The sequence below is a fragment of the Oryza sativa genome, chromosome 1 (assembly GCF_034140825.1).
Source record: "Oryza sativa Japonica Group chromosome 1, ASM3414082v1".
NCBI lineage: Eukaryota > Viridiplantae > Streptophyta > Magnoliopsida > Poales > Poaceae > Oryza > Oryza sativa.
This window is the reverse complement of record NC_089035.1, coordinates 29,008,747-29,024,865: the sequence shown is the minus strand read 5'-3', so window position 1 is coordinate 29,024,865 and position 16,119 is coordinate 29,008,747. Positions and strand designations below refer to the sequence as shown.

General features: G+C 44.5%; 3 protein-coding genes and 1 pseudogene across 3 annotated transcripts; 1 reads left to right on the top strand and 3 right to left on the bottom strand.

Annotated features, from left to right (window-relative positions):
* Window positions 1-3,394: 3,394 nt before the first annotated feature.
* Window positions 3,395-4,883, bottom strand: LOC4327943 (uncharacterized). Its single transcript, XM_015777586.3, has 2 exons — window positions 3,979-4,883; window positions 3,395-3,772 (listed from the first exon to the last, which is right to left on the bottom strand). The coding sequence occupies exons 1-2, from the start codon at window positions 4,648-4,650 to the stop codon at window positions 3,707-3,709; spliced, it is 738 nt and encodes a 245-aa protein (XP_015633072.1). The 5' UTR covers window positions 4,651-4,883; the 3' UTR covers window positions 3,395-3,706.
* Window positions 4,884-9,012: 4,129 nt separating this feature from the next.
* On the top strand, window positions 9,013-11,192 carry LOC107275844 (heat shock cognate 70 kDa protein). The gene is made up of 2 exons (XM_015788799.3): window positions 9,013-9,458; window positions 9,556-11,192. The coding sequence occupies exons 1-2, from the start codon at window positions 9,236-9,238 to the stop codon at window positions 10,842-10,844; spliced, it is 1,512 nt and encodes a 503-aa protein (XP_015644285.1). The 5' UTR covers window positions 9,013-9,235; the 3' UTR covers window positions 10,845-11,192.
* Window positions 11,193-11,487: 295 nt separating this feature from the next.
* On the bottom strand, window positions 11,488-12,540 carry LOC107281474 (uncharacterized; annotated as a pseudogene).
* Window positions 12,541-13,005: 465 nt separating this feature from the next.
* LOC4327942 (uncharacterized) lies at window positions 13,006-14,081 on the bottom strand (the record flags this gene model as incomplete). The annotated part of the gene is made up of 2 exons (XM_015783469.2): window positions 13,006-13,570; window positions 13,655-14,081. Coding segments are annotated over 2 exons (867 nt in total), but the record flags the coding sequence as incomplete, so codon positions are not given.
* Between the last annotated feature and the right edge of the window lie 2,038 nt (window positions 14,082-16,119).

Here is a 16,119-nt window from a genome sequence, read left to right as displayed (position 1 = left end):
ATTAAACTATAAAAACATATATTTAACTTTACATAACTATGTTATATATATACATAAATTCAAGCTTATACTATATAAATTATAAATTAACTTCATTTTAGCCATGTACAAAAGTTAGAGATTTTATTGAAGAGTCATTCAATCTATAAGCTGTGGGTCAAGTATAAACATGTCCTATAATATCGACATATTTAGAATACGATAATTACCATATTATAAGAAACGGTAATTTCCGCAAGAATACGGTAAATACGGAAACGATCGGTATAACAGCAAAACCATTTCCGTTTTCATTTCCATATTTTTTACCATTTCTATTTTTGTTTCAGTCGATTACCATTTCCATATGGCTCGGCCGGTAGAAAGTCGAAAACGAACGCCGGTCGGCCGGTAATTACCGTTACCGTTTTCACCCCTACTTATAATCATACTTCTTTTTTTACTAAGAACATACACAATTTCATTTGTGAACGCTAGGATTAAATCCTTAATTATGAATGGATTCATGTACTAAGGTGTGACGAATCTACCACCATACTTATTCACTATTAATTCAGATTTCAGAATACTTCACTAGTTTCAATCTATCGTGACAAGAGGATTTCTAGAAACACAATTTTTTTAACTTCTACTCCCTCGTTTTCAGCACGTACATTTTTCGAACTGCTAAACGTTGTGTTTTTAAAACGTTGTGTTTTTAAAAGTTATATATATAGGAAATTTGTCTTAAAAATCATATTAATTTATTTTTGTGTTTTTAAGCTAATACTTACTTCCTCTATCCCAGAATGTAAGCATTTTTTTAAGGTAGATATGGGTACTAAGAAAGTAGGTGGAGATGATTGAAGAAAGGATTGTGATTGGTGGAGAAGAAAAAGTAAGTAAAGAGAATGGTTGTGATTGGTTGAGATAAGAGGGTAGGTGAAGAAATAGCTTCGTTTTGAGACAAGTTACTGTGTTAGAAATAGTTACATTTTGGGATAGAGGTAGTAATTAATCATACGCTAATCCACTACTCTATTTGCTTGTCGAGGGAGAAGGATTCCTAATCCCTTAAAAGAACACAATCTGCAGCTCCGTTTTACCTGTTGGGTGGGAAATGTTCCTAACCTTTCACAACGAAAGCATCTTTAGATTTTTGGAGAGATACAAGTTAATTTGTAATTTGTAGTTCTTAATTGTCTCACGAAAGAGAGAGTAATACAAATGGATGTCCGTGTGTCCTTGAAAATACATATTTGACTAGTCTTTGCAGATTGGGATAAATTTGGCTATAATTAGTTTTATACCTTAAAAGTCTATATGTTCCTGTGCTCACTTCGCTACTTTGATCACATGTGCACAAAATACTTAATTTGTATTCATAGAATCGTCACATATTATGGGACTTTCGGGAACATTGGCAACAGGAGTGCACCCGCTGTGCTGCAACCGTGTAGCGCGGTTCAAGGCAGTCAGTCATCTTCAGTCGTATTGCTGAACAACACCTATAAGCAAGATAGCAAGGACAAAGAGGACGATTTTTATGGATTCATACTGTGTGCATAACTGAATTGCTAGCCACCACAATTGAAACAAAGTTGTTCAACTCCACAAATCTTGCATCTAAAAATCAATAACCTCGGATGAAAAAAAAACTTATAAGACTGCGTTCGTTGGTTGGGGACGAGAACTAATCCCTTCAGGACACAAACCGAAATGACTCATTAGCGATTAATTAAGTATCAGTCCATTCTTTTTGAAAAATATATTAATATGATTTTTTTAAAAACAACTTTCATATAAAATATTTTGTAAAATACACACCGTTTGAGAAGCGTGCGCGCAGAAAATGAGAGGGTGAGTTGGGAAAGGTGAGGGTATAACACAACCTAATAATTCTTAAAAACTAATGATATTTTACTTATGATAATCAACTTACTATAGTTATCCTTTAAATTGAGAGAAAATGTTTGGAATTAATAAACTGCGAAAGACTTCTTATTAGAAATAGAGAATGTTAGGACTTGGACATGAGGACATCTGCGGGTTGGTGACACAAATGGCCTATCTATCCATCGACCTCAAATACGTATGCATATACCCGAGATATGAAAGATTCCACCATTTCTATCTAAGGCCGCACAAAACCCACGGAACAAGAACACTTACATGTGGGCCTCCTCCTTTAAACTTGGCTCCACAGGCCCGTGCAGTTTGCCTGTCGCTCTAGCCATTTATTAGCAGCCTGTACGGCTGACACCTGGGCCCAGTACCGGCGCCGTCGCTTTACGCATACCGAACGGGACTGAAAAAAGAAAAACGGATAGCCCTCCAGTAGTCCAGTTCCAGTCGGTCCGTGCGTGGCGCATGCCCCGTTACAGAAGATCCAAGCCTCCAATTTAAGGGCACGAAATGGCAGGAGCAACGCACACAGACACAGGACATTGCTCACACACACAGGACATTTGCTGCTACTCGATCGACCAGTCCAGGCACTGGCACATTTCATCCCATTTCTTTTTTCATTTAAAGCCCAAGGACGTCGTGTGAGGCTGACCAATCATATGGGCTCGTGCTTCGATGGCGGTTTGTACTGCCACACCTGCCTCTCCCTCAATGTGACCGCGTTGTTTGAATTTGATGCTGGTGATTGGGGACAAACACACTCGATCTTGTGAACTGTAGTGTCTCATGCCAGCATCACGAGTGCTTACCTCTGTCCCATATTATTGTCTTTTTAAATTTTTATTTGTCAATATTTGATCATTCGTCTTATTTAAAAAATTTTAGAATTATTATTTATTTTGTTTGTCATTTGCTTTATTGTCAAAATTACTTTACATATGACTTATCCTTTTTTATATTTGCACTAGTTTTTTAAATAAAACGAATGGTCAAACGTTACAAATAAAAAGTTAAAAACGTCATCTATTATGGGACGGAGGGAGTACTAAGCTCCCATCTCCAATCTTTTCTCCAGTTTTCATCATCTGATTTGCGATCGGGTTGCGTCCGAGAGATACAACAGGTTAAAAAAATCTACAGTTGGACTAGCCTTTTCGAGCTTCCAACGATGATAACGTCGCGTCATGGTTGTCCCACGTTAACCCCAACAGGTGGCGGGGGCCAACGAATCCCAAAACGACCCAACCACCAATTCCCACAAGTACCCGAAGCCTAACCCAACCACGGCTATAACTACGGGCCACCGTGTGTACCACCCCCCACGAACACACGCATAAACATGGATCAAACCTATGTCAAGTTCAAACAGATCGAACACACAAATATGGAAAAAAAAAAACAAAGGGCAAAGCGATCGAAGAACCGGGAAAAGCTACAGCTCGTGCCGCACTGCATTGAGCAGATGATCACCAAACCATGTAACCTGGGAGATGGAAGAGAGATCGAGTACAGTGCAAGGCATGGCAGCCTTTTGATGGATTAGGACTAGATTACAACAATACAAGCACACATGCGCTCCACTGTGCATAAATACATCAGCTGGAAACCAAAGCCCTGATCGATCAGATCTTTTTTCGTAGGAGGAGAAAGTTCAAAAGATGGGACATTGCAAGCACAGCACAGGTACCTATCATCAACTCGACGCACTAAACCTAGTTACATTTTTCTTTTCAATTCATAAAGCTAGGAGGATGTGATGAAGAAAGTGTGGAGCTGACTGGCCGGCTGGCCAGCCGGAGCTGGTGCTGGGGTGGTGGTGCTAGTCGTCGGGGACCTTGTAGGCGTCGGCGGTGATCTCGGTCAGCCACAGCCCCGGGAACAGCGACTGCACGAGACAGTTGCTAGTGTTATTATTAGCTGGATCATTAGTGGTATTATTCTCGCGCTCGCGAACAAGAATTGATTAGAGTATTAAGCGGAGGCTGAAAGCATATCGAGGAGAGCAATAAAATATGGGGTTCTTTTTTTCTCTAATGAGGGTGATTAGGAGATTAGGAGGGGGTGAGGGGTAGAATGGGGAATTGGGCTTACATCGAGCTGCCGCTGGACGACGCGAGGCCGTTTCCGAGGCCGCCGCCGCGGCCGGCCGCCGGTCAGGGCGTACATGTCCTCCTCGATCTCCTCCGCCGCGAGTGCCACCGCGAACGGCGGTCGCTCGCCGCCACCCCGTGTGGTGTCCGCTCGTCTCGCCCACGCCGTCGTGGGCGACGCCGCCGTGCTACCGCGGGCCGAGGGACGGCGCTTCCGCTCTCTAAGGTTCCACGGCCTGGCTGCCGCCGCCGCCGCCGCCACAGATGTATCAGGTGGAGGAGGCGGAGGCGGTGGGAGCGGCGCCGGTGCCGGAGGCGTCTCGGGCTCCGGCGACCGAGGCTGCGGCTTCGGTTGAGGAAGGTGGAGGCGGTCGGCGACGTCCTTGATGTGGCCCATGAGCTTCGCTCGTAGATCCTCTAGCCCGCCGTCGTAAGCCTCCACCACCTCCTCCTCATCTACGGCGCCGGCGTCGGTGGTGGTGCCGCCCCGTCGGTGGGACGACGACGAGGAGGAGCGGCGCCGATCGCGGGCGGGCCTAGCGCCGCCTCCGCCTCCTCCGGAGACTGCCGGCAAGGACGGCACGCGGTGGGAACGAGGCGTCGGGGTGGGCACCCACGGCTTCAGGTGGTGCGCCGTCGGCGGCTTCGCCCTCGGATCCGCGGTCGCCGCCATGGTCGTCCACAAACCCCACCTACGGTCGGCGCGCGGCGGCCGCCCACTGCGGCTCCTGCGGACTCACAGGCAGGCGCAGCCTACGTAACAGCCCGGCACGCAGCCGTGTCGCCGTCGAGACGGCGGCGTCGGCGGCGGCGGCGGCGGAGACAAGTAAGAGGGAGTCAGGCGAGGCGTGGGTTGAGAACGTGGTAGACAAAACACAGGAGAGAGAGAAAGAAAGAAAGAGAGACGGGTCGGGTCCGCGTCTCGTCGCGTTTTGTGATGAAGGAATGCGTCGCGAGAGGAGGGTAGTTCGGGTAATTCTTTCCTCGCGGGGGGTACGACACGCGCGTCGGGGTCTCTGGGTGTAGCGAATCGCCGGCGGAGGGGGCCCAACCTGCAGCGAGGGATCACGCGCGAGGGTCCGCGTGCGAGTAGCAGCGAAGCGAGGCCCCGGTGGATTTTCGTCTGGGAATTTCCGTGCGGGGCCAGGAGGTCAGTAAAAACGAAGCACACGGTGGACCTGGAATTTCCGGCGGTGCGGCGGGTGGTGGATGTGCGCCGTGCGGCACACTGCCGTCTGTCTGGCTCACCCCGCCCTCGGACCGGGCCCACCACACAGTGGCTCTCCGTGTGTGGCCCCCACGGTGAAAAGCTCCTGCTCTGCCGTCCCTCTGCTTCGACTGCGTGGTTGGTTGCACGGCAACACGTAACCACCTCGTATAAGTCGCTGCAGCACCCAACTTTTGTGCAGTGGCCTAGCTAGCACGCTCCAGCTAGATGGACACTAGTACTAGGAGTTTAGTATGTTTACCCTAGTAGGAGTGGAGTACTACAGTACTCCATTCGAGCATGTGCAAGGTGCTATGTACTGTACGTAACCAGGTGGGGGCGAGGAGTATGCAACGGGTACGGAAAGATTAATTTTGATCTCGCAAAAATTGCCGTATGCAAATTGCGCGAAAGTTTACCAACGGCGAAGTGCATGGGAGGAAAACGGGAGAGCGAGCTGAGCTACTAGCTAGGAACGGCGCTGTCACGTTGGTGTAAAGCCTCAACTAACTAGCAAGCACCCTGCAAAAGCTTTGCTTGTCTGATGATCAACAATAGTGTGGAACGTGATGGCGCGCCAAGTGTGTTATTTGTTGGGAGCTGAAGGGAATTGTAAAATTATGTGGATTATATCGTCGTGTCATCTTGTTAAGGGCTTCTTGGTTATAAAAAAAAAAGCGAACGATCTGGATAGCTTGAAAGTTTAGCTTGTCATCAGCCTGCACCGCTAGCGGCGAGTACTATAACTATAGGAGCAAATATGCGATTGTACAAGTTTTTTTTTTTAAAAAAAAAACGACTTCGCAAGCTTTTATATTGTACTACTATATCATATATCCATTGACATTTTATCCATTGATACATCATACATGAGCACACACAATCTTTGTTGATTATTTCGTCCTACAGTACGTCTGATTAAGCCTAGAGCTAAGCAACAAGCCCAAAGTAGACATGCTATTAATGAACTTGATAAGACAACAGAACCGTCCTATATATAGTCTCCGATGGTAAAACGAGAAAATGAATCATCAGACGGATATCATAACCATCAACATCAAGGACTTGTTCAGATTATAGCCAAAATAAACCTTATCAATTTTAGCAATACCAAAATTTTGGTAAGATGACAATATTATCAAAATTTTTGTAGAATTTCTTACGCATTTATCAAATTTGACAACAAACTAAACGTATATATTTTCTTGACAACTTTATCAAAAATAATATAGTTGAAAATAGCATCAAAGTGAAACAGGCGCCAACAATAAGCAACAAGCTAGTACTACTAGCAACTCCTCCATCGGATTCGGGAGGCATCTCCCTTTCAGTCAGCCTAGCACAACAGGATAATCCTCTGTGCCGCAGGTTATGATCATCAAGAGCTAGCCAGCCCAATCAACGTCGCATTTGCCACAAATTAAACGCCAAGCACGACCTAACCCCGGCCGAGGAATTGTAGTCGTACGTCCTTCTTAATTCTTCCGGGGCGGCATCAGTACGTGCGTGTACAAGTCGCTCGTCAGGCCGTCAGCGTCAGATTGCGTATGTTGCGTCAAGGCTCGAGACCAACCACCACATCCCAGGCACAGCATATATGCATCGCAGTCTCGCAGACGATCGATGGAGAACGCCAAAGGGTGATCGATCATCGATGGATGGAGGCGTTGTCGCCGGTAAGATTTTGCAAAGGTTCACGTCGTTTCTCATGGCTGGCGTCAAACTTCGATCTGGTTCAAGGGCATGTATAATGGTTGTTAATAGTGGTCTCTTAGCGTTGCTAATTAGGAATACTTGTTGACATGGAGGAAAGAGAAAGAGGAGATACAAAACATCGTTGTTATGCATGACAACGGCTTAACAACGACTCTTAGTCACTATAATATGGAAATATGGTTGCATGAGGATATAAATATGGAAATAATATTAACAAAAGGAATATTTTTTGAGTTAATGATTAGAGCCTTTATTGTCTCAACTATTATAAAGATATGATCTCTAAATAATCTTGTATTGTTTAAGAGAACATACTCGTCTCTACCATTGAACATGCCCTAATTTGCCTCTCGCTAGCTGGGTTTCTCTAGCTGCAGTTGCGGCTGGTGGCTTGGATTTGCACGGTTGATATGGACACCTTCTTCTCGCTGCTTTGGTTGCAAGAGTAACCGTGCCGTGGACCGTGAGTGGTGCATGGATTGGAGAGCTAGCTAGATGTTGTTTGCAGACAGAGGATGCACCTGCACGTGGTTCCTTCGAAAAGCCCACGGTCGACATGCGGTCACGCACGCTGGGGGAAGCATCGCGCATATGGCCGGGGAGAACGATGGAGATCGTTATTTTCGATCGTACCTCGAAGTAGGGATGCAAGTGATAGTAACGCTACTACCCACGTAAAAACTCGTTTGCTAGTTTATTTCTCATATGATAGTATAAAATTTAGAAGAAAAAATAAACTAGAAATGAGATAAGCGGGCTAAAAAAATCTGCTTGTCCGCCCCATTTACATCCCTACCTCGAAGACTCGTCTATCATTATTTTTTGTTCAAAAGAAAATCAATCAATAACATGTAATTATAAATTTGACTTCTATCGTATCAAACAGCAGATTTAACTTAATATCACAAATTTATCAAAAAAAAAGCAAGTATTGATCTAGTATCTTATCAATTATAATATCTTTTTAGACTACATTCCTTAAGGACAAATAGACTTTCCCTGCATAAACAATCTAGAACGCCTTTGCCACGGTGTGTAATTGAAACAGACCAAATTAACGTGCTAAAGTGTCGCGCTTAGAGTAGTAGCATCACATTATATACTACGCTTGAATCTCATACATATACGCCAAAACAATTTCTTTGTTAAAAAACTCGGTAGAACTTTAGACTGTTTAGTGTAAAAATGTTTTTTTTTTGAAGAAATTATCAGAGGGGAGAGATTCCTCACATGAATCTTCCATTGAAAATGGAAGTAAACATTACTCCTTCCGTAAAAAAAAAAGACAATCTGAACATGCAAACTCAGGGTTTGTCTTTTTTTTGGACGGAGGGAGTAGGTTACAAGGTTATATATGAGGTCGGGCACAGCCAGCGGCATGTCATTACTGATCATCAGAATTTACGGAGCGGGATAAAACATTTTTTCAAGCTAAAACAACAATTCTAGACGTCCAGTGAAGTCACATGCTTACCAGGTTTTTGATCTATCTCACTTCATTCTACAGCCATGTATCCCAGGACGAGTCTATCTAAAAGAGGTTTCGAGGAGCGCATCATTTTGAGCCTGAATGCTTCTTATTCCCAAACCTCCTTGCTGTTTAGGGCGACAGACTTGACTACTATCTCCATTTCAGGTTATCTAGCATTATCCACATTTATATAGATATTAATGAATGTGTCTAGATTCATTAACATACATAGGAATATGGACAATGCTAGAAAGTCTTAGAGCACCCGCAATGGTAAAGTAAGGTGCTCTCTAGCAATAGACTAGATTAATAGTAAACCACCTCAATAGCATGTCTACATGGGTATCTATAGCTCTCTAATGCATTGCCTCGTTTTTCTCTATAGATTATCTCTAGGTTAGTAGATAGCTTTGCTCTCTCTCTCTTCATTTAATCTCTTCCAAGTAGAAAAATATACTGATATGGACCTCTTGTAGAGAGCCTATAAATAACCATTGCGGGTGCCCTTATAATATGAAACGGAGTAAGTACATGCAACAAACGGAGTAAGTACATGCAACAAGGCAGCGTGCTCCAGAACACGAGTCATCTCCTGACCAGGAAGTATCTTCGGCGTTTTGTATTCCGGGGCTGGCTAGAGTTCGTCTGTGGAATGCATGGTCGCTTTGATTGCGAAATGCGAACGTACGCTGCTGGTAGCAACGGGCATCCGTTGAGAGGCCGAAGCGTCATACCCAAACCCAGCTCTCGATCGGTTCATCTCCTAATTGATTCTCCTCAAATCTTCCTTTAATAGTTGCTCGGTGGTTCGGTGTCACTGTCACCTCTCCCCAACCCCATCGCTTCGGCTCCCCTGAATTTCTCATGATGGCAGAGACGGGCGACCAGCACGGTCCAGTGATCGGCATCGACCTCGGCACGGCGTGCTCGTGCGTGGCCGTGTGGCAGAACGGCCGCGCGGAGATCGTGACCAACGAACATGGCGGGCGGGCCACGCCGTCGTACGCGGCGTTCACCGACACGGAGAGGCTCGTCGGCGACGCGGCCAAGAGCCAGGCCTCCCGGAACCCCACCAACACCGTCTTCGGTGAGTCCGTTGTCGTATCGCCCCTTCTCCGTCTTTTTGCATATCGTCTCGTACTCTTTCGACCGGCCCTGACATTCAACTGCCTGCCGTCTACTAGCTACGAAGCGATTGATGGGGAGAAGATTCAGTGACGCGTCCGTGCAGGACGGCCTGAAGCTGTGGCCGTTCAAGGTTGTCCCGGGCCGTGGCGACAAGCCGATGGTTGCCGCGAGCTACAAGGGCAAGCAGAAGCTGCTCGCCGCGGAGGAGGTCGCGTCCATGCTGCTCTCAAAGATGAAGGCAGAGGCCGAGGCCTACATCGGGGGGCCAGTCAAGAACGCCGTGGTCACGGTGCCCGCGTCGTTCGACGTCCTCCAGCGCCGGGCCACCAAGCACGCATGCGCCGTCGCGGGGCTCGACGTCCTCGGCGTCATCCACGGGCCAGCGGCCGCCGCCGTCGCCTTTGGCATCCACGAAATCGCGGGCGACAAGAATGTGCTCGTCTTTGATCTTGGAGGCGGTCATACCAGCGTGTCACTCCTCGCCGTCGCGTCCGGCAAGATCGCCGTCAGGGCGACCGCCGGCGACCCCCACCTTGGCGGCGAGGATTTCAACGGCCGCATGGTCGAACACTTCGTCGCTCAGTTCAAGGCAGAGCACAAGAAAGACGTCGGTCGCAACGCGAGGGCTATTTTGAGGCTCAGGGCGGCGTGCGAGCAGGCGAAGAGGACGCTCTCGTCGGCGAGCTGGGCCGCCATTGAGCTCGAACGTTTGCACGATGGCGCAGACTTCTACTCCACCATTACGCGCGACCAGTTCGACGAACTCAACCTGGACCTGTTCTGCAAGTGCTTGGATCCCATCAAGAAGTGCCTCACGGGCGCCAAGATGGACAGGAGCAGCGTGGACGACGTCGTCTTCGTCGGCGGATCAACCCGAATCCCTCGCGTGCGCCGTCTGATTCAGGACCTGTTCGACGGGAAGGAGCTCCGCAAGGACATCAGCTCTGACGAGGCGGCGGCGTGCGGTGCTGCCACCATGGCCAGTCTCGGCAGCGACGACAGCTTGGTGGACCTGTTCCTATTCGACGCCACGCCGCACTCGCTCGGCGTGGCGGCGGCCGGAGGCGCCATGGCAGTGATGATACCAAAGAACACCCCGATTCCCGTCATGGCGAGGGAGAATACTATCTCCATCCAGCCCAATCACAAGAAAGGTATTGTTATCTCAATTTTCGAAGGAGAGAGGCCACAAGCAAGTGAGAACACTCTCCTCTGCGAGATCGAAACTTCCGGGGGCTCACAGCAAAGCAAAGCCCGGAGTGAAGCTCTCTGTGTCTGTGTGCTTCAGCATCGATGCCGACGGCGTCTTGACGGTCTCTGCGAGGGACAAGGTGAACGGGCATAAGAACCAGATGAGGGTCATGGAACAGAGTCAGCTGAGCAAGGAGGAGATCGAGAGGATGACTATGGAGGCGAAGGAGTACATGGCAGCGGATGAGGAGAAGGAGAGGATCAAGGCGAAGAATTTGCTCGAGGAATTCTTGTAGAATAAGGTAGTGTTTAAGGTAGTGTTTGGTTTGGGAACAGGGTGGGATGGGTTAGGTCCATCCCTATTTTTTTTGGAATGGGATGATTCTGTTTTTTTTGTTTGGTTACAGGGATGGAACGAGCACTGTTTTTTTTGTTTGGTTTGAGGGATATAATGGATGGAATGATCCTATACATTGTTTGGATGGAGAGATGAAGGTGGGATGCTTGATAGGGTTACCTATTGATATTAGTTGGTGAGGTTACCCTTAACTAGTCATGAATACCACACAGTGCAAAATAATACCTACTCATGAACACCACACTATTTGAAAATGACCATTGTGAATTTGTTCGCAAACAATATAGCTCCATAAGTTATTAAAAGAATTTAATAAAACTTCATGTATGCCCATACTAATTGCTGCAACAGTATAAGCTCCACAGTGCACATATAATACAAGCCACACATAATAATAGCAAATTTTAGTCTTACACATATTAGCAACTGAAGGTCTTACACATAATAGCACATTTAATTCTTGCACATGATAGCAATTTTAAGTCTAGTAAGTTCTCTGCCTCAAACATATTGGCAGTTTAAAGTCTTACATATAATAGGTAAATAAGCCAACCAACAACACATAACACCAAAAGAACTATCCAACTCATCCAAGAAGCCTATGTTGATCCAGGGAACTTTTCACTAATGAACATAGCAAACCAATCTTGTTTTCAAATGGAAGTCTATCGAAAGCTCTAGCAATGTGAGGGTTGGCAACCAAATGAGCATAGTAAAATGATCTATGGACCTCCTCAAAACCAGGAAGGGTTTTCAATGTGTCAAATAAACCTTCTGGAAGCTTATTGTCCGGCTCGGCGACCTTTAGTATAGCATAGGCAAGCTTGTCACCAACACTAGTGAATGCACCAATCAGCCCACCATCTTCATTCTCTTGTGTTTTTGCTTTCTTTGGCTTACTTGCAGATGATGCCTCCGCACGATCATCAGTAGTGGCAGGACCATCATTTTCTTCATCATTGTCATCTTGGACATCCTCTGTTCCTAGGACTGAACTTGAGTCCTTTGCATACTTTTCTGTAGCCATGGTGCTACCAAATATTGTAAGCATCTCACCATAGTGTGCAAGAGGTTTGTTAAAATAATCCGCATCAGCCTTGTGATCCTTCATGAAACAAAAGTTAATGTATAAGCAAATGCAATAAAAAGTTATAAAAATAAAGCAAAGAACCCAGAAAATAAGACATATACCTCAATATAACCGTTATAGTGCTCATCATCGAGAGTAATAATGAAGTTTTTCTCATCCCAACCAGCAGCACTCACTTTCCTAAGCCTATTTATCTTCGAGAACTTTCTTTGCCATGTCTTCAAATGGTTCTTAATTTGCTCACCCGTGAGAGTACTATTGAACCTTTTATTGACCGCCCTAGCACATGCATTGAGATGGACTGCCTTGAAACCAGATGAGGTCCTTGTGCCACCAGCAACAATATTAGCTAGGTGAGAAAGCATGAAAGAGGACATAGCTGACCTCCCTTGCCACTGTTGTTGTCCATTTCCTACCTATCATAAAATAAAACAAAAATGTCCATTCAGTAATATATATATCAATAAAATATGCATGCAACAATATATGAACTCAGAAAATAACCATTCAGCAATATATCTAATAAAAAAAATGAGAATTCAGCAACATATCAACCCAAAAAATTACCATTCACCAACATATCAACCCAGAAAATGATCATTCAGCAACATATCAACCCAAAAAATTACCATTCACCAACATATCAACCGGGAATATGAGCATTCAGCAATATATCAACCCAAAAAATTACCATTCACCAACACATCATCCCAGAAAATGACCATTCAGCAATATATCAACCCAAAAAAATTACCATTCACCAACATATCAACCCAGAATATTAGCATCCAGCAACATATTAACCCAAAAATTCAACATTCATCAATTCATCAAACCAAAAATTCAGCATACAACAATACATTTATCCATACAACTGAGATTTGGCAAATGGACTATAACAAGCTGTCCACACGAAATAAATAAATAAAGAAGTTCATAATACAAATGAAATGTAGCAAATAAGGTAGAAATACAAGTTGCATAGCTACATATTACACTCCATGATGGTTATTACGGTCAGCCCACATCTGATCAGCTAAACCCTGCCTGAACTGAACCATCAATGCATGTTCATTCGCTTGGCCGGTTGACGATTCATCAATGTCCTCACTTGACCAATCAGACGGAGCTACAAGCTCATCAATTCCGTCATTTATGACCCAGTTATGAATAATACAACAAGCTACAACAATATCTACTTGAGTTCGAAATGGGAAGAATGGAGTGGCATCATCTAGAACTTTGAACCTCCTCTTTAGTGACCCAAATGCACGTTCAACCGTTATACGGAGGGATGAGTGTCTAAGGTTGAACAACTCCTCATTTTGCACCGGATTATTCCCCCACTCTTTCAAGTGGTACCGGACAGCACGAAAAGGAGGCAAGAATCCTTGTTTGGCTCCATATCCAGCATCAACTAGATAGAATTTTCCTATCATATGATCGATAAGTTGGTCACATTCCTAAATATCAACATTTGTCATGGAGAATTTGATAAACTATAGTAATCTATTACCTTGTGGGACATGAATGCCATTTTCACGTTCCAAAGCATCTCTTAAAACTACAGCATCATGTGCTGTCCCCTCCCAACCAGCCAGGACATAAGTAAACCGAAGATCAAAATCTACGGCCGCCATTACATTTTGAGTGGCATGGGACTTCCTACCACGAAAAGAGGACTCCACATTCTTACGAACAGAGGCTCTAATATGTGTGCCATCAATAGCTCCAATACAATCCTCTTGCAGCTGCCTCGCCCTTCTCGCGCCGCCGCCGCGCCCTGCTCGCGCGCCGCCGCCGCCGCGCCCTGCTCGCGCCGCCGCCTCGTGCGCTTCCGCCGCCGCCACTAACCCTAACCCTAGAAACGGACTCGTGAGGATGAGAGAAAAGAGCGAAGGGAAAAAATAGAAGTGGTGAAAATATGTGGTGGGGCGCGAGGGTTACCGCGCCGAGACGAGTGAGGCGCGAGGCGGAAGTGGGATGGCGCGGTCCGCCTCTTTTTCCCGGATGAATCGGTCCCGAATATTGAAGGAATATTCCCTTTTAGAGCCATTCCATCCCTTCTAGCCTCTCAACCAAACACATCTAAAAATGGGATGATCTCATCCCATCCCGGTATATCCCTCCAACCAAACGCTACCTTAAGCGTCGTGCCATCGAGGACGAGAGGAAAAAGGTGGACGACGCCCTTTCTGCCATTGAAGAGATGATTCAGAAGGTGCACAGCGATCATGTTTCCACCGCTAGAGAGCTTAGCGAGGCTCTGAAGAAGCTCTTGATAGAATGCTCTAGATCCACCATCTATCTATTATATTATTAAGACAGCTCGAAAAGAAGGCACCACGTTCACCGTGGAGGTTAAAAATTCCCACGTTAATCGAAGAAAATATAAATTATTTACACCGTTGGATTGTAAGAGGCATAGATTTCAATGTCTAAGATTTAACACAAACTTGGCATGTTAACTGAATTAGAATCAATCTCTAACTAGGTCCTTTACATGCAAACGGACTCAAAATAGTTTTGTCCGATTTCCTAAACTTAAGTTAGGTTCTAAATTAGTTAGGCTATAATGTATAGTAGCAACGGAAATCCACAGCATCGGGTCGAGCCGCGCGGCTGCACGATGAGCAGGAATTGGACGATGCACGTCAACAAACAGAAGGAACAATGGCATGTGCACAGCAGCTAGCCAGGTGCACACCTTAAGCGATACAATTAAAATGTTTTCGTTTGAAAATATGGGTTCCAAAATAAACTAAAAAATAAAATTTGTAACAAAAATATAATACCAATAATAAATATGTAAATATTCTTTGCCAAATATGTATATATATATATATATTATTAAGATAGCTTTAGAAAATCATCACAGACATAAAAAAACGTAGAAATCTTTATTGTTAAGACAACTCGAAAAGAATGTGCCATATTTATTCTAAAGGATATAAATTATCACGTTAATCGAAGAATAAATTCAAAGCCGTTAGACTGTGGTAGAACCAAATTAGAACGGTGAAGATTGATAACATAAATATATGTAATATAATTGTATCTTTAGAACTAAACAATGGTATATAAAGGAGTACAGTGACATCATTTGAAGTGACATCATTTGACGAGACTTCTAGATATTATAAAAATGAAACGAAACAAGATAATAAACTCTAAAAGTACAATTCTAATTTTTAAAGGTTCGGGACTTTTAAAAGTAAAAAAAACAATGAGAATAATGTTCCAATTTAAAATCTCAATGATAATAAAGAGAGGAGGGAGCATGCGAGCCATAGAATAGTACAATGGCAAAGCCGATAATAGTTTGGTGGGACTTCTAGAAAGTAAAAAAATGAACTCAAACAATAATTATGTTTGATTTTTAGAATCCCAATGATAATAAAGAGAGGAGGCAGCAGACGGGCCGTAGAAGAGTACAGTGGTAGCGTTTGATGAGACTTCTAAAAAGTAAAAAAAAATGAACTCAAACAGTAATTATGTTTGATTTTTAGAATCCTAATAACAATAAAGAGAGGAGGCAGCAGACGGGCCATAGAAGAGTACAGTGGTAGCGTTTGATGAGACTTCTAAAAATATAAAAATGAAACTCAACGAGACAATAAACTCTAAAAACTACCATGTCCTATTTTTAAAGATTCGGAACTTCTAAAAAGTAAAAAAAAACAATGATAATAATGTTCGATTTTAAAATCTCAACGATAATAAAGAGGGGAGGCAGCGGACGGGCCATAGAAGAGTACAGTGGCAAAGCCGCTAACGGTTTGGCGGGACTTCTAGAAATTAACAAATGAACCCAAACAATAATTATGTTCGATTTTAAAAATCCCAATAACAATGAAGAAAGGAGGCAACGGATGGGCAGTAGAGGAGTAGAGTGGTAGTGTTTGATGGGATTTTTAAAAATTATAAAAACGAAACCCAATGAAACAATAAACTCTAAAAATTATAAGATCAAAATTTTAA